This window comes from Notamacropus eugenii, chromosome 2 (assembly GCF_028372415.1).
Source record: "Notamacropus eugenii isolate mMacEug1 chromosome 2, mMacEug1.pri_v2, whole genome shotgun sequence".
NCBI lineage: Eukaryota > Metazoa > Chordata > Mammalia > Diprotodontia > Macropodidae > Notamacropus > Notamacropus eugenii.
Window position 1 is genome coordinate 523,363,953 of NC_092873.1, and position 16,003 is coordinate 523,379,955.

A 16,003-nucleotide genomic window follows, 5' to 3' on the forward strand; every position below is an offset into this window, starting at 1 on the left:
CGAGGTGATGAGGAACCTGATTAAAAAAAGATCCATTAAATTTTGGGGCAGATATTCTTTCTTTCATCTGTTCAACCCAACCTTCCTGTCCATTAGATTATAAGATACTTGAGGGCAGGGTCTGTTGTCTCTTTTTAAATATTCCTGTTGCCTAACAGGGTTCCTGGCCCATAGTAGGTGCTTAATAAGTATTCATTGATTAACTGTGCCTACAAAACATTGACTGTTGAGAAATATCCAATTGAAATTAAAGAGTGACTTTGATGCCTTGATAAGTGGAGTTTATGTTAAAACACCAATGACAGAGGATAAAGGTAGATGGGGAGCAAAAGTAACCACAGTGTCAAAAGTTGGGGTCCAGTGCATGTGACATCATGAATTCTTGCCAGTAGCTGGAGGACAGCCATGTTCATAGCCATTAATGTTCATCTTTTTCCATCACACCTTTCATCTTTTCATGAAACACCAAAGAAGTTCCCAAGAGCTCACCCTCGTTAGAGAGAAAGAGAAGAGAACTTACCTCAGCAGCTGTCTTGTTCCCTGCGGGCAGTCAGGCAATAGGTGGGGCTTCCTTAGTGGTTGCCCATTGAGGGACATCCAGCGTGTTTTCAGGCAGCACAAAGCATGAGGCCTGTCCTTTACTGAGGCCTCCAGCCTTATTTACAGCCTCCTGCATGTGACTAAGTGAATCCCCATCCCCCAGGAGCAGGAAAGAAGCCTGTGGTGTAAAAGCCAGTCTTTGGGTCTCTACAAAGGCAAGGTCCTGTGAATCCATGGGCATTCTGGTTCCTAAATTGCACCTGATTTACAGCTGAATCTTCCCTGATTTACTGCAGAGGAAAGGTAAATGGGACCTAAGTTGTCCAGCACCATCAGTTTTCGTCTCTCCATCTCTTAGAACCTTTTGCTTTCTGCATAGGGTTGCCAGGGACTCCTGGTGCCCAGAGACTAAGCCTTCTCTCTACTTCCTAGGTTCCATCATGAAAGAAAAGTGATCCAAAACTTCTCTCAGTCAAGTACACAACCATTTATTAAGTGCCTACTGTGTGCCAGGCACTTGCTTAAGCACTGGGGATACAGTGCCCTCCAGGAGCTCTCAGTCTAGTCTCACTTTCAAGTGAAAGGAAGAAAGGGCTGGGAAGATAGGATTAGAGGGGGAAAAAATGGGTAGTGATAGTGAATCCTTCATGGTGAGTAACCCAGTCAGCAGGAAGTAGTTTTGTCTGATGTGTGATTTTATCTAGTCCTATGATGTTACTAAATTTGCAATCTCATTTACTTTTCTTAATTATGGAATGATTAGGAAGATTCCTCTGATTTAAAATTCCTCTAACTTAAAACAAAATTTAAAAATGCCTTTTCAAAGGAAACCATTGTTTGGTTGCTAGTTAAGACCTTTGAGCACATACTCAACTTATTTTTATTCCTCTTAAAGAAAACGCCCCTTCTTATGTTTGAAGCATAGTGGCTTAGATGACTGGTTGGTTCTCTTGGGATTTGGTAACACCTGACCTGGTACTAGTGGTATTCTACAATAGACTGCAGATATTGAAAATTTTGAGACTCTGTTTTAAAGAATGTAGGGTCTACTTACATGGTAGGATTCTTTTATACAATAGGAATCTTTCATGGATATTTTAAAGAATAAATTATTTAGTGAACTGGAAAATCTTAGGTGGAATTCTACTGTAAGTAGAGGGGGGGTGTATTATATAATCTTTTGAGTTGTTCCTTTCATTTAAAAAATTATTAGAAACTTAATAACCATTAAAATCAAATAATTAAAGAAAATATTATATAAAACTCTTAACCTTCAACAAAGTAGAGCCAAATGAATTGAAAGTCAGTCCAAAAAAATCAATGCAGTCTAAGTCCCTTTCCAAGTCTATCAGAAGTTTTCTTTACCTTACCATCAAGAACATGCCTATGGTGTCTTTTATGTTGATTTCACTTCGCATCATTTCACAGAGGTCTTCCCGTATTTCCTCATGGTATTGGTATGTTTTTATACTCACACCATATTTTATTATATTAACACACCATAATTTTTTCAATCACTTTTTAATCATTGTATGTATGTATGTATATATGTAAAAATGCATTGTGTTTGTTATTGCTTTTTTTCCTGTTACAAATAAAATACCGATGAATACGACCAATGAGAAGGACTTTTCTTTCTATAATTTTAGGCTTGTGTCCTAAGACTGTGAATTTCAGGGCCGAAAGATGTGACCCATTTTGTGACTTGTGTTGCATGTTGTCCTGGTGCTCTCTGAAATACTGGCCACTAATCTTCAGCCCTACCACAAATGGAATCGTCATGCTTACTTTCCTGTCGCCTCAGCAACATTGAATGATAGAGTGTTTTTTGCTATTTTTGTCACTCTTATAGTCACAAGCTGGTATGTTAAGGTGGACTTGAAACATGAAGAGCATCTTGTAATGTTAATTATGTTAATGAGAGTTAAAGATCTTCCCCTGCCCATTAAGGGGAGCTTGATTAGGGGACATTTGTTTTGTAGGAAGACCCACAGCTTCTGTTAATTCTGATGAGACACTGCTTCTCATGGGTTGTGATGCCCTCTGGCTCTGAGAAGTGTATGTGTACTCCGAGGTGAGGTTATATTTTGGGGCTCACTCACTGGAAGTGTTTGTTTGTCCAGATGAGACTCTGGGCAGCTGCTGAGGGGCCCCCCCGGCTGTGAAAACCCAGATGTTGGTGCTTCTCTCTGGTAACTATGTATGTATGTGATGGTCAGACAGTTAGCTCTGTCTGTTGATCTGTGATGTATGTATTGCTTATGGTCAGACGGTTGGAAGCCCTGTCTGTCGGTCTTTATTTCTCTGTTTGTATTTTCTCTGAAGTTCAGGGTGCCGACTTTTTCTCCTGAACATGTGAATGATACATGTGCTTGGTTAAAGTAATTGTTGACCCCTCAAAAGCTGCAGGTCTAAGAACCTGTCACACACAGGCCCTCCTGTGTGTGACAGGGTCCTTGCTGATACATGTCTTTTTTTGTGGTTAGCGGTTTCTTCTTTCATAAATATAAATTTAATTAATAAGTTAATTATGATAAATTATAAATATAAGTTCATAAACATAAATTCATGTACTTTGACCATTACTCTATTGGGAAATGTGTGTTATTACTCTTGGGAATATGTATCAAACAACCAGACAGTCAGCAAGCAGCTTTTCAGTGCCTGCCTGGTCCTTGCTTCTGGGTATACAGAGGCTAAGGGTGATAGCAGTTTCTTATAAGTTTTGTATTGTTTGTTTGTATTCACTGCAAATATATCCCCCAGTCTCTTTCCTTTCTTTTTTTTATGCCTTATGCAAAATTCTTTTGAAAAAAAATTAAACCCATTAGTTTTGTCTCTAAAGCTTCCATTTGGTTAACAGTTTTCTTTGTTTCATACGTGGGGCAAGTTCGTTCCTTTTTCTTCCAATTTGAAATAAAAAAATTAAACAAAAATTTAAATCACTTATCTAGTTAACATTTTTTGTACCATATAGTATGAGAAATAGATGCAAAGTATTGTTTTTGTCCATATGACTATCCAGTTTTCCCCATTTTTTTTTGACTAGTGACTTTCAAACATGTTTGTTTTTTTTTTTCAAACATGTTTTTTTTTATCAAATGTCAACATTGTACACATTGGTACTGGAAAAATGGGGAAATCGCCCAGTGGAACAGAATTTAGAATCCAGGGAGTTTTTGTCATCATTGCTATATTTTGAAACTAGTTAATCTAGTCCCACTCATTCTAAGAGATAACCTGTTGTTATTTTGTTTGGTATTGTAGGAAATCTAAAAACTTGCTTGGGAAGTGTGGACATTTTTTACTCGATTTACTTGATCTAAATGTGAGGCTGGGAGTTCTGGGCCCAGTTGGGATAGCTGTGTGAGCAGGGGAGAGTTGGGGGCCTTCTCTGTGTCTCAGTTTCCCCATCTGTGAAATAAAGAGGTTGGGCTTGGTGGCCTCTAGTGGCCCTTCCAATTCTTTCTTTATATCCTGTGAGTCCCTGGGTTTTTAGGATTGGTAGGACAAAATGTCTTTAAGTAGAGCTAATAAATGAAATGATAATCCTCATTATTAAAATGAATGCCTTCATTTATTTTTCAGTCTTGATTTTTACCCCAAATGATTCAGTGTAAATAATATTTGCATAATGAACATAACACTGATTAAAATCTTGGTAGAAACATCTTTGTTATCTTAAAAAATTAACTTTCATTTTTTCTGTTGACTTTCATTAAATATGAATTAATTTTTCTTGGCAGGGAATTTTAAGCCTTGAATATTGTGTGGGCATCATTGGTGGAAAACCCAAGCAGTCATATTACTTTGCTGGATTTCAAGGTTAGTGATTTAATAAGATTATGTTTCTTTATGGTTTTCTTTAAAAACCCAGGAAGTTAATATGGGATCACTTGGAAACAAGATGATTAAAGTAGCGAAATGAGGGCCTTATTAATTCATCGGCTTCCCTAAAGTCCACTCATTTGTCATTTGCCCCGCAAAGTAATTGGATTCTGTAAAATGTATGTTTAATTTCAGTTGTTGCATAAACAAGGCAGAATTGATGGTTTCACAAAACTTTCGAAGCTGTTGCTGTTCCAGACTGGCGGTCATTATTTACAGATTTACTTTTTAGTGATTTTTAGTGGTGCTAGTTGATGTTAAAATGACAAGCAGTATGAGTTTCCTGTCAGGATAATGTAGTTCAAGACATTTTTCATATGCAAACTCTAGAATATAATTGTGTGTTTGTAAAAGTAATTTTATCACCAAAAATTAAATGACAGTCTCATCACTTTATAAAAATTCTGCTTATACAAGCATATTTGATTATGCAAAAGTTAATCTGTCCTGTGAAAACCTATGTTTCAGTCAATGAATATCAGTCTGGCAAGCTGTTACTCGTAGGAGGTTTAAAAAAACTGTTCTACATAGAAATTGGATTGTAAGCAGTGTAATAATAAGGTGTTTTTTGAATTACTTGTCTTCTGTTTTGTCCTTGTAGATGACAGTTTGATATACATGGACCCTCATTACTGCCAGTCTTTTGTAGATGTCAGCATAAAGGATTTCCCTCTTGAGGTACTATGGATAAAGACTTGGTCCTGCTTTCCTTCCATACGAATCAAATGCTAATTATTTAGAGTTGTTCCAGGGAGTGGTGCATTGATGGCGTTAGGGTTACCGATGTTCATCACTGCTTTACTCCTCGTAAAACCATAATAAACAAAAATGACCAAAGGTTAAATACTCGATGCAGAATTTTAATTTATGATATACTTAAGACTTCATTTATCTCTGTCTCTTTCTTGTGGATACCGGAACCTCCCTGCTCCCCTACCTCCCCCCAATCCCCTAATATAAATGATCAAGACTCCAAGTAATTTTCTTGAAAAGACAGCTGGGTTGTACCAAAGACCTTACAGTGTTAGGCAGATTTAAAGAAAAAAAAAGGAAAAATATAAAGAGAACAAAAGTGGGAGAAGGTCTGGGATGATCGATCAAGGGAGGAAAATGTATCTTGTTAAGTAACAGGCATGTTGGTTTAATTAGTTTTAAATGTAATATGTTAATTAGAATTTGGTTTCTTTTTAAAAGGAATTTTTGAGGTTTTAAACTGTTAGCTTTGGTTGTTTGCTCCAGCCTGAGGGTTCTTTGCCTTTTTTGTGTCCTGGACCCTTCTGCCTGACAATCTGGGGAAGCCTCTGTGCACCTTTTCTTGCAGTAATATTTTTCAGTGCATAAAATAAAATTCATAAAGGAAATCAGTTCTGTTGAAATCATTATCCAAATATTTAAAAAGCAAGTTTGCATAATCCAAGTTAAGTATCTGCACCGTCGTGTATTTTTTATGCCTCTCATTCTATCTAGTGCCATAAATTAGACATTTTGGAGTGTATGTAAATGAGGCGCCTGGTTATTAGCAGGGTTTGAAAAAATTTTAAAATAAATTTTATTGATTTTTTTTTTTAATATCACTAAAATTTCCCCCAATATCCTTTTCCCTCTTTCCTCCCAGAGAGGAAATAATGTTTGAAAATAATGTTCTCAAAGAAAAAGAAAAGAAAAAACTGATCAGTATGTTCAGAAATTCTGGAAGTGTGTGCAGCGTCCCATAGCCAGGGCCCTCCCCACTCTGCAGAGTCACTTTGGGAACTTTGCAGCGTTCTCTTCGGAGTCACTGTGTCATTTTCTGGGCTCTAGTCGATGTTTTTTAATTCTTTTTAATTGCGTTACCTGAATGGATCAGTAAATTTCAAGGGCCTGATGTGAAGCTGGAGGCTTCGTGGCGTACTGGCTAATAGCAATGCCTGGTGATATTTGTGCTCGACTGTCTTGGGCATTCCACGGTGGCGTTGTTTTTCTCTTTCAAAAATAAGTTTTATTTTTTTTTAGCCTTTTTTCACTCCTTAAAACCACTGTCTTCTCAGAACCATTTCTTGTGATAAAGAAGTGAAACAAACACATCTTACTCACGTCTGAGAGAAGTGGGAGGTACATTCCATCATCACTTCCCTGGAGGCCAGACTGGTCATTGTATCGGTCAGTTTGGATGTCTTTTAGTCTTATTTTCTTTTTTCCTTAATTTTTTTAATCAATAAAAATCTGCCTTTTCTACTTCCCATCTCCTGTTTTCCCCCCAGTTTGAGGAGAAAAGGAAAAAAAGCCCCAGTAACCTCTTTTATAAACATAAATTGTCAGGCAAAACTAATTCCTTTATTGGCCATGTCCAAAAATCTATGTCTTAGTAACTGTACATCAGTCCTCTGTCAGAGAGTGAGGAGCACGTTTCATCATGAGACCTGGAATCATGACTGATCACTCCATTGAGCAGAGTTCCAGAGCTTGTCATAGTTGTGCGTCTTGTGTAAGTTGTTCTCCTGGTTGCTGACCTTCCTGTTCATCTGAAACCCCTCCCCTTTCTTCACTTCTTGCAGTACAACATTCCATTGCATTTGTTTTCCATCCCTTGTTCCCTGGGTTGGTAGGCACCCCCTCGGTTTCCAGTTGTTTTTTTACCACAAAAAGAATCGCTGTGGATATTTTTGCACATTTTTTGGCGCTGTTTTCCTTAAGACTGATCCCTCCTTTAATCTTCTTGCCCTCTTGTTCTCCTCTTTCCTCTGCTTCCATCTTGAGTAAAATGTATTTCTGTGCCTAACTCTGTGTGTGTGTGTGTTTGTGTTCTTTGCCCTCCTCTGACCAATTCAGTTAAGTTTAAGTATCAATTAATCCCTGAACCTTTTCCTCCTTGATTGAATGTAATTCTTATTGGGTTATTTTCTCCATCGATTCCTCTCCCTTCCACTCTACAATGCCTTTTCTTCCCTTCCATTCTTCATGTAAGATCATGATGACATATCATTACCAGGCCCGCTGTTGAATCAGTCACCTTCTGTGCCCCTGATAGTACTCGAGCTCAGAGGTGGCACATGTATCATCTTGTAAACATTTATCCTTGTTTAGTCCTTTGTGATTGCTGGCTCATGTTTAACTTTTCTGTGTTTCTCTTGACTCCTGTGTTTGTCCTTCAGAGTTCCTACACAGCTCTGATCTTTTCATCAGTAATGCTTAGAAATGTTCTATTTCATTCAAGTTTCATATTTTTCATTGGTACCTGAATTCTTTCTGGCTGCTTTCGTTGTTTTTTCTTTAACCTGGAAGCTCTGAATTTTGGCTGTAATGTTCCTGGGAGTTTGCATTTTGGGGCTTCTTTCAGGAAGTAACTGGTAGATTCATTCTAGTTCTCCTTTGCCCTCTGGTTCCAAGAGATATGGGCAGTTTCAGATTTCTTGAAATGCATTGTCCAGGCTCTTTTTTTTTTGGTCATGGTGTTTGGATAGTCTGATTCTTAAGTTTTTCTCTGTGATCTCTTTCACACACACACACACACACACACACACACACACACACACACACACACGTCCTGATTCTGCTCTAATGTTGCATGTCTCATGGAGTTCATGACTTCTGTTTAGCCAGTTCTGATTTTCAGGGCGTTGGCTGCTTGGGTAAAGCTTTGCATTCCTTGTACCAGACTGTCAGCTTCCTTCTTAGCTTTCCTTCCGTAGCTCTTATTTGTTTTCTACTTTTTCCTTCAGTCTTCTCATTTCGTTTGTAAAAACTTTTTTTTAACTCTTAAAGAAAACAAGCAAACAAACAACTCCTGCTTCGTCTCTTCCGGGAATCTGAGCTGAATTTGTGTCCAACCAGAGTTTGTGTTTGGGGTTTGACTAGTAGAAGTTTTGGAGCCATCCTCTTCTTATGGGTTGGTTTCTTAAGCATCTTTGTCACCACTGTCGATTTTGATGGTGGGTTCTTTTTTGTTGGCATTTTCTTCTGGCCTCCATCCTGACTTTGTACTTTTTGTCAGGGTCAGGCTCTGCATTTCTGGAGGGAATGTAACACTAGAAAGTTGCCTCTAAATTTTCCTCGCCTTTATTGGAGGGGAATGCTTCACATTTGATATAATCTTTGTGAATTTTCCGTGGACAGAAGAACAGAGGAGGCTCAGTGTGTTTTTTGTCCAGGTGATATTCATACTGATTTCTGAGGAAACACCACTTGACATCCCTAGCTTTCCCTGCTAGGTAGGCATGGCATTTCCCATTGGTATCTGATGCAGTCAGGCTTTTTGGTAACCTGAGTCAAATACCTGGTCCATCCTGAAGTAGGCATAGGGCCCAGGACAATCTTGGGTAAGTGGGTTCAGGTTACATCCCTTGGTGTGCCCTCCATCCTGTATTTATTAACAGGGACAGTCTGGTTACTGTGTTTGTCAGAATTGGCCTGGAGGGGAACAGGAAGCTCTGAAAGAACTGAGGATGGGGTAAAAACTCTTGGGAGAGCCCCAGTCATGGGAATTTGAGCTTTGGTGCTGCCAGTGAAGAGGTGGAGGGGGGCCAGGGAGTCAGTGATAGGAACCCAGAGCAGGGGGGGACATTGATGAGTCTGTGGTGAGAAAGCTGTTCCCATGTTGGGGACACTTCCTTTGGGTGGCAACATCTGGCCTTCCCCCCAAGTTCTGAGAGATGATGAACAGAAGGGACCAGGTGATCCCTTGTCCCTCATCCCTGAGTTTGGATGGTAAGTTCCTCCAGTCCTTAGTTCCAGGGCTAAAAGCATTGGCTGTGGGAGATGTTGGTGATGCCAGTGGGGTTTACATGCCCACTTGTGGGTCCTTGGATGAGGCATTTATGTGGTCACCTGGCCCTCTCTGAGCCTGCAGGTTCCTTATGAATACAAGAATGAGAACTGCACTTCCACCACCTGCTTCATAGGTGTGTTGTGAGGACAAAGCTTTGTAAGTCTGAAGATGCTGTGTTAATGGGAATTAATCTTCTCATCCAAAGGACAGTGGGGGTGAATATTACTGTACTGTACGTTGTGGTAGAAGTAGATGAGGAGGCAGATGCATACACTTGTTAGTAAAAGTTACAAACGTCAGTAACACTCCAGAGAATCAGAACTGTAGCAGCTCAGGGTGTGTAAATAGACATGCTTTCCATAGGATTCTTAGAAAGGTTCGCACTAATCACTTCTATAACGTAGCAAGGAAAAGTGCTTGTCTGAGTGGGAGAGTGACAATCGAGCAAGTCCTCTCACTCCACAGAAATGAATACGAGCTGTTCAAATCCAGGCCAGCTTTTAATTTTAAATAAATAAGTAAGTCAAAAAGCAGTACAGGAAGGGGATACATTTTGGACATTAATCTTCTTAAAATATGAGACTGAAGCTTTTAAAACTTCCTGGAACCTGACTGCCAGCGATATAATCCATGTTGATTACATGGTGCAAGTTGGCACCCAGGTACCATAGGGTGGTGTCTAAACGTAGTGTGGTGAGTCTCTTATGGGTGATTGGGCAGTATTTTGAGAACTGACTTGGCCTGTAATAAATGAAAATCAGTCTGAAGTGTAAATTTGTCTTGTTTTCTTTGAATTCAGAATCTGCTTTAATGAAAAGAAACTGTATATATATCCTCAGGTTTGAACAATTTCAGTCAAGTCCTGGTATTGAATTAATGATGCCCCATAATGCTTTGAAAGGAGTTTTAGTTTTAATGTTCATGTAATTATTTCAGTGATCAAAGCAATCATATAGAAAAATTTAGTGTTTGACATTCCTCTGGGTGATAATAGGTCAGTCTAAGGATAGCATGGCATTGAAATGGACCAAAGAACATTGTATGTTGTTTCTCCCAGTGTAAATGCTTGGTCAACATAGGTGCTCTGCTATCTGGATAAGAATTCACCTTGTGGGTGAACACGCACAATATTGACCTATATACTACTTTTTCTCCCCAATAGAATTTAATCCAGTAATTGTATCTTAAGCACCAACTATGTGTGAGGCACTGTAACTACAAAGACCCAATCAAAGACTCCTTGCTTTCCAGGATCATTCGTTCTAATTGAGGTTACAATAAGTAAGCTGATGAGCCTGAGCAAGCTTGGACTGGGAGGATGCCCTTACACATGAGCAGAACTTGGAAGGAGATGGGAGATTTTAAGAGGGGAAGATGAGAGAGGGCAGTCCAGGGATGGGCAGCAACCTGTACCAAGGCAGGGTGTCAGAAGCTGGACCACTAGATCTATTCATCTGGAATGTGGATGATGTGAAGGATGAGTTCCTAGCAGGGCTAGTGGATGGGCTTTTTTGCCCCTTCCTTCCTTCCTTCCTTCCTTCCTTCCTTCCTTCCTTCCTTCCTTCCTTCCTTCCTTCCCTCGTTCCCTTCCTTGCTTCCTTCCTCCTCTCTCCCTTCTTTCCTATTGGGCCCTGGGACTTCTTTGGAACACGGTAGTTCTCTAGGAAGACCTCCCTCTGCTAAGACAGAACAGGCTCCAGGCGCTAGTTTTAGATAAGCTGCTTTTTGAATGAAAATGGAACTCTTTCTCTTCATTCTGTGCCCTGATCTGGAAGCTTCCTTCTAGAAGTCAGCCCTGATTGCCTCAGCTGCAAACTCTCCCTTCTCACTATGTTGCATGTTGGTTAAGCCTCTTTTCTCCACTGAGAACAGTCTGCTACCACAAATCTGGCCTCTTCATACGCATAGAATGGGGTGAGAGGCAAGGCCTGGGATATCTTTGGCATGAGAAACTTCTAGAGGAGGAAACTCCCTTCACCATGACGGATGGTGCCTTCTTGGTAGCCTGGAATCTTAGGGATTCCCTGGAGGAATCTAGAAATTCAGTGACTTGCCAGGGTCACACAGCAGAACTTGAATCCGTGTCTTTGTGGTGCCATCCCCACTGTGCAAGATAGCTTCTCAAGTAGTCCATAGATAGCAAGGTGAATTACACAGAAAGGCCATATTATTGTCTCTCCCACGAGTTGTACAGGTGGTGATTTCCATGGCTGGATGCAAGTCGAATGACTAGAAATACCCAGCTGGGTGGTGCTGCTAAGTCAGTGTGGAAGCATGGAGTGGTGATGATTTTGGGATGATTTTATTTAACTTGTATAATTCACAGATCTCCTTTGTAACAGCTTTACCAATAAGAAAGCTGGACTGTGTTAGGACACTTCCACTGAGGAGAACACGGGTGTTCCCTTGTCCCCTGGAAACTCCTGTTGCTTTTCCAGAAGAGTCAGATTGAGTTTCGTTGCACAGAGGCCATCTCAGCAAAGCCTTCTGCCATAACCAGGATTCACTGCATAGTCTCTGTTGCTGTCTTTTGACAAGGCATGTGATCAGTCTTAACAAACAGCTGAAGTGATTTAACCAAAGAAAGTATTTGTATTTGTGTGTTTTGTCCTTATGCACCACTCATTAGACCAGGAAGAAGAGAAGTTCGTTAATCTCATAGCATCTGTAGCTGCCTCTGACTATTAGGTGTCTAAGAGCCAAGAATTTCAAATATTTAAATGATTGATTTTAACACCCAAATATTAGACTCTTAAATAGGCCTCATGGAGTGTGTGGTCTTGTTGCCCTTTGAGTCTGTGTGTTTAAAGATAGCCCAGGTTCATTCTTAACTAGGTTAATTCTTTGGCTAAGGGAAATTAACTTGGTATGTTTAGGGAAAGTGATCCATACACTAAAATTCACCATTTGGAAGGATTTCAGATCATTTGAGCAGAAGGCTAATGCTTGAAGTTGAAAGACAGTCGGGGGGGGAGGGGGTGGAGTGTTGGAGCTGGAGTCAAGAGAGAGAGCCGACTTCAAATTTTGGCTCTGACACTATCCGTAGCCCTAGGTAGCAAACCCCCTAACCGTGCTGAGCCTGCATCTGTCCGCTGTAAGCTGGAGCTCCTGTGTACACCATATACCTGGGCTGTTGGGTGCAAAGTCCTTCACGAACCTCCAGGTGCTTGGTACTACAACCACAGAAGCTATGGGAATGGTTGTTTTTCCTTCTGCTCCCTGGCCATGGATTAGATTGGAGTCTGTGACATTACCCACTGCCTACCAAGAAAATCCTGTTGCACCCAGGAGAGAGACCCCCGGACAGTCCCCTGCAGATCAGCTTGACAAGAGGGGGAAGTGCCACTCCTGTCAGCCTGGGCCTGGGCAGCAGCAGAAGGAAGGGTCTGCAAAGAAGGCAGAGAGGAGCTGTATGAAGGGAGGAGTTTTCCTCTTTCTGTTCCTTCTCTTCCTCTGTCTCCAGCCCTCCATTGGCACCACATGGAGCCTGAAATTCCTCCAACGTGTTAGGAGCTCAGGAAGAGCTTAGGCTGGCTTGTGTAGGAGCCATTGGTTTAGGAAAACTAATCGGTTTCCTTGGGACCAGTATATCAAGTAAACTTATTAAGTAAATCCATCAATAAATTAGGTGCTATTGAGAATTTTTGTTAAACTTTCCAGCTTTGTACCATAGAATGAAAGGTCTCAGGTTTTTACCTAACATAATCTACCTTGGTTTCAAAACTGGAGATGTAAGTACAGGGTGTCCTAACCGTCTCAGCTCAGCGTGAAACTATGATGGCACCAAGATTTCTGGGACACCCTGGCCTGAACTAGTTATGTGGGCATGTTTCTCCTGCAGCTGTAATTTAATGTGACCAGTATTTTCTAAGTGCCTAATGGATGAGAAGTGCAGGAGGAGGGATCTGGGGAGGAGGAAGAGGGAAGAGGAGGAGGAAGTAGGAGGAGGAGGGAGGAGAAAGGGGGAAGAGCAAGGCATGTGTGAAAGGTGCTGAGGAATGACAGTAGGAAGTGTTAGGACTGCACACTTGTTTGGGGGGCTAGATTTCCCCTACTCTGCAAGATGACATTAATAATTAATAACAAATAAAGTAGATTTGTGTGGAATTGAATCTGCATACAGTACTAGCTACGTAGTTCTGTGCTGAACAAGGCAGGTTTGGAAAGGTTTGGTTGCTTTGAATTTAAGTCTGAGAAACAGGAGCATGTTTGTGTTAACCAGCCAAAATGATGGTTCCCGTTATGTAAAACCATAAGAAGAAATGTCACTTTCATCTCCTAAAGGAATTTTTTCTTCCATTGCAGTCGTTTCATTGTCCTTCTCCAAAAAAGATGTCGTTCAGAAAAATGGACCCCAGTTGTACTGTGGGATTTTACTGTAGAAACACCCAAGACTTTGAGCAAGCTTCGGAAGAAATCACGAAGGTAACAAGCTAGCACTCGTTCGAGACCCATCCGTTCAGGGGGTGTCTGCTGCAGTAACGGAAGTAAATTATCATGGGGTTTTGAGGGATCACTTCTTAAAAGATGGTGACCTGCGCGTTTGTATACGCACAATATGTGCTTTAACCACACATGTGTATATGTACTCAAAACAAAGTCAAGTGCAAGTCACGTCATCATTTCTCTGATGGTGTGGTCTTTGTCAACGAAGGACGCACACAAAATGTATGTATACACACACACATATATATACATGCACATACTTGTTAACAGTATTGGTGGAATTGGTGATAAATCACAAGACACAAGTAGACAAATATGGACTAAAAAAAGGTTTTTTCAGGTGGAGCCCAGTTAAACCACTTAGAGTGACCAACTGGGGAACCAGTGGGCGTCTAGGAACCACTAGGTGGCACTGTTGAAATAGAAATCCTTCTGCAAACTGCTGCCTTGTACAAGCAATTAGATTCTATTGTATTTGAAGAGGATTTTAAAAGGGCAGTCCCTTAGGGGTAGAGGAAAAAATTAATGAAGGGTTTGATCAAACCAAATTGTGCATTATTTCTTGTTAGTCCAAGTGCTTCTTTGATTTTTAAAAGAGAAAATGGTATTTTTGGATTCTGACTAAGGAGGATTGTTGGCTTCCAGTAAACTTCTGGATCTATTTGGTTTAAAGGATATCCGAGACGGGTGGATCTAAGTCCTTCTCATTATCTCCCCACTTGGGCGTTCTCCTGGTTTCTCTGAGGACCTGAGCTGGCCTGACCTTTGGTGCTTATGCTATTGGGCGCCAAGAGAGCTGGCTCCCCGGGAGCCAGGGCTTGTAGGAACTGGGGCTGCTGCCGTTGTCATTCGCTGCCAGGTGTGTGCTTGGCTTTTTTAGGAAACAAAATGCAGTCATGTTTTTGAAGCTGAGTTTGGACACAGTGGTCTATAGCTTATCGCTAATTTTTATTGCCAATTAATTTTTAAGCCGAAAATTCGCTCTGACGATACAAACCCATTTTTCAGCAGTGAGAAAAATCAGATGACTAAAGTTAAATCAAAAGTTTCCTATAAGTTACGTTTAGTTTACATGACCTGCCATGTAAAAGAAGAAATTTAACGGGCCCATGACAGAAAAGTGAATGAGGAGAGGAGAAAATGAGATATGTGAGAACCTTTTCTTATGCTTCATTTTTCAGTTGTCTTCCCCTTCAGCCTCTTTTTTCAGCATGGCAGGCCAGGAACGCTGAAGTGTCTCTTCTCCTGGTTCTGGCATCTACTCTTTGACAGTAGTAGCTAGAGCCTCTCTTGGAAACTATTAGTGAATAGGATCGGGCCTTTTTTTGGCCTTGATAAGACTGTAAAGCATGTGCTACAACAGATAGAAACACTTAGGTAATAATAGTAGTAATATTACAAGCTAGCGTTTATGTTGTACTTGAGGTTTGCAAAGTGCTTTTCAGATATGATCTCCTTTTCCCACAGAAGCCTGAGGAGGAAGGTGCTATTATTTTTCCTCTTTTACAGATGAGGAAAATGAGGCAAGCAGAGCGCATCCAGGCTCTGAGGCTGCATTTGGACTCCAGGCCCAGGGATCTGTGCACTATGGCCCCCACTCTGTGCTACCAGTGTAGATATCTGTATTTAGATGGCTCTGTGGTCATGCCGGTTGGCCCCTCCTGTGTTCTTCCTTGAGAATGATCTGTCTGTCTGTCTATCTATCCATCTATGTATATCTAGATCTATTTCTGTATGTGTATATATATACACACGTGTGTTTGTGTGTGTGTGTATTATCCTTTAACTCCCTAGTTTTGGCAAATTACATTCTCACTTGGTAAATGTAATATGAAACAAAGAGAGGCCTGGACATGACCTCAGAAGGCCCGTGTCCTCAGGCTTGCTCTTTGACTCTGTGCAGTCTCAGTTTCTCCACCTGTAAAATGGGGTTAATAGTGTCTGTTGCCTTTAGGAGAGATATATGGATCAAATGATATGATAATATTTGTAAGAATGTTTGGAAAGCTGTGAAATACTGCCTGATTGGGTTTCCTGACACAGTGGGCAGAGTCCAAGAGCCTGGGCTTGCTCCTTCTCTGGGGGATCCCCCCTTCCCCCAACCTCTCAAGTCACTTCTACTCTCTCTGCCTCCATGTTCTGATCTGTAAAGTGATGGGGGGCTCGGTGACCTCTGTGGTCCTTTACAGCTTGAAATCTATACTTTGGTCAAGTGCAATTCTTACGCAGCAAAACGTGTAGAGGGTATTTTTAAGACCATTCAACAGACTTATCTGACCTCTGAGGTGGAAACAAATAAGAAACCTGAGGCAGGAAGGAACTGTGTATTGTGGCTCATTCCTCTTTGGCTCAGAGATCCTGCGGCAAGGCCCATAGACTGAGGTT

The 16,003-nt window shown here is 40.9% G+C and overlaps 1 protein-coding gene across 1 annotated transcript in view; it reads left to right on the forward strand.

The window, feature by feature from the left end:
* Nucleotides 1-16,003, forward strand: part of ATG4C (autophagy related 4C cysteine peptidase) — an 80,761-nt gene that overhangs the window by 52,606 nt on the left and 12,152 nt on the right. The window contains exons 8-10 of the mRNA XM_072649716.1: nt 4,287-4,365; nt 5,030-5,106; nt 13,478-13,597. Coding sequence (XP_072505817.1) covers nt 4,287-4,365; nt 5,030-5,106; nt 13,478-13,597 — 276 coding nt within the window. The remainder of the gene's footprint in view (nt 1-4,286; nt 4,366-5,029; nt 5,107-13,477; nt 13,598-16,003) is intronic.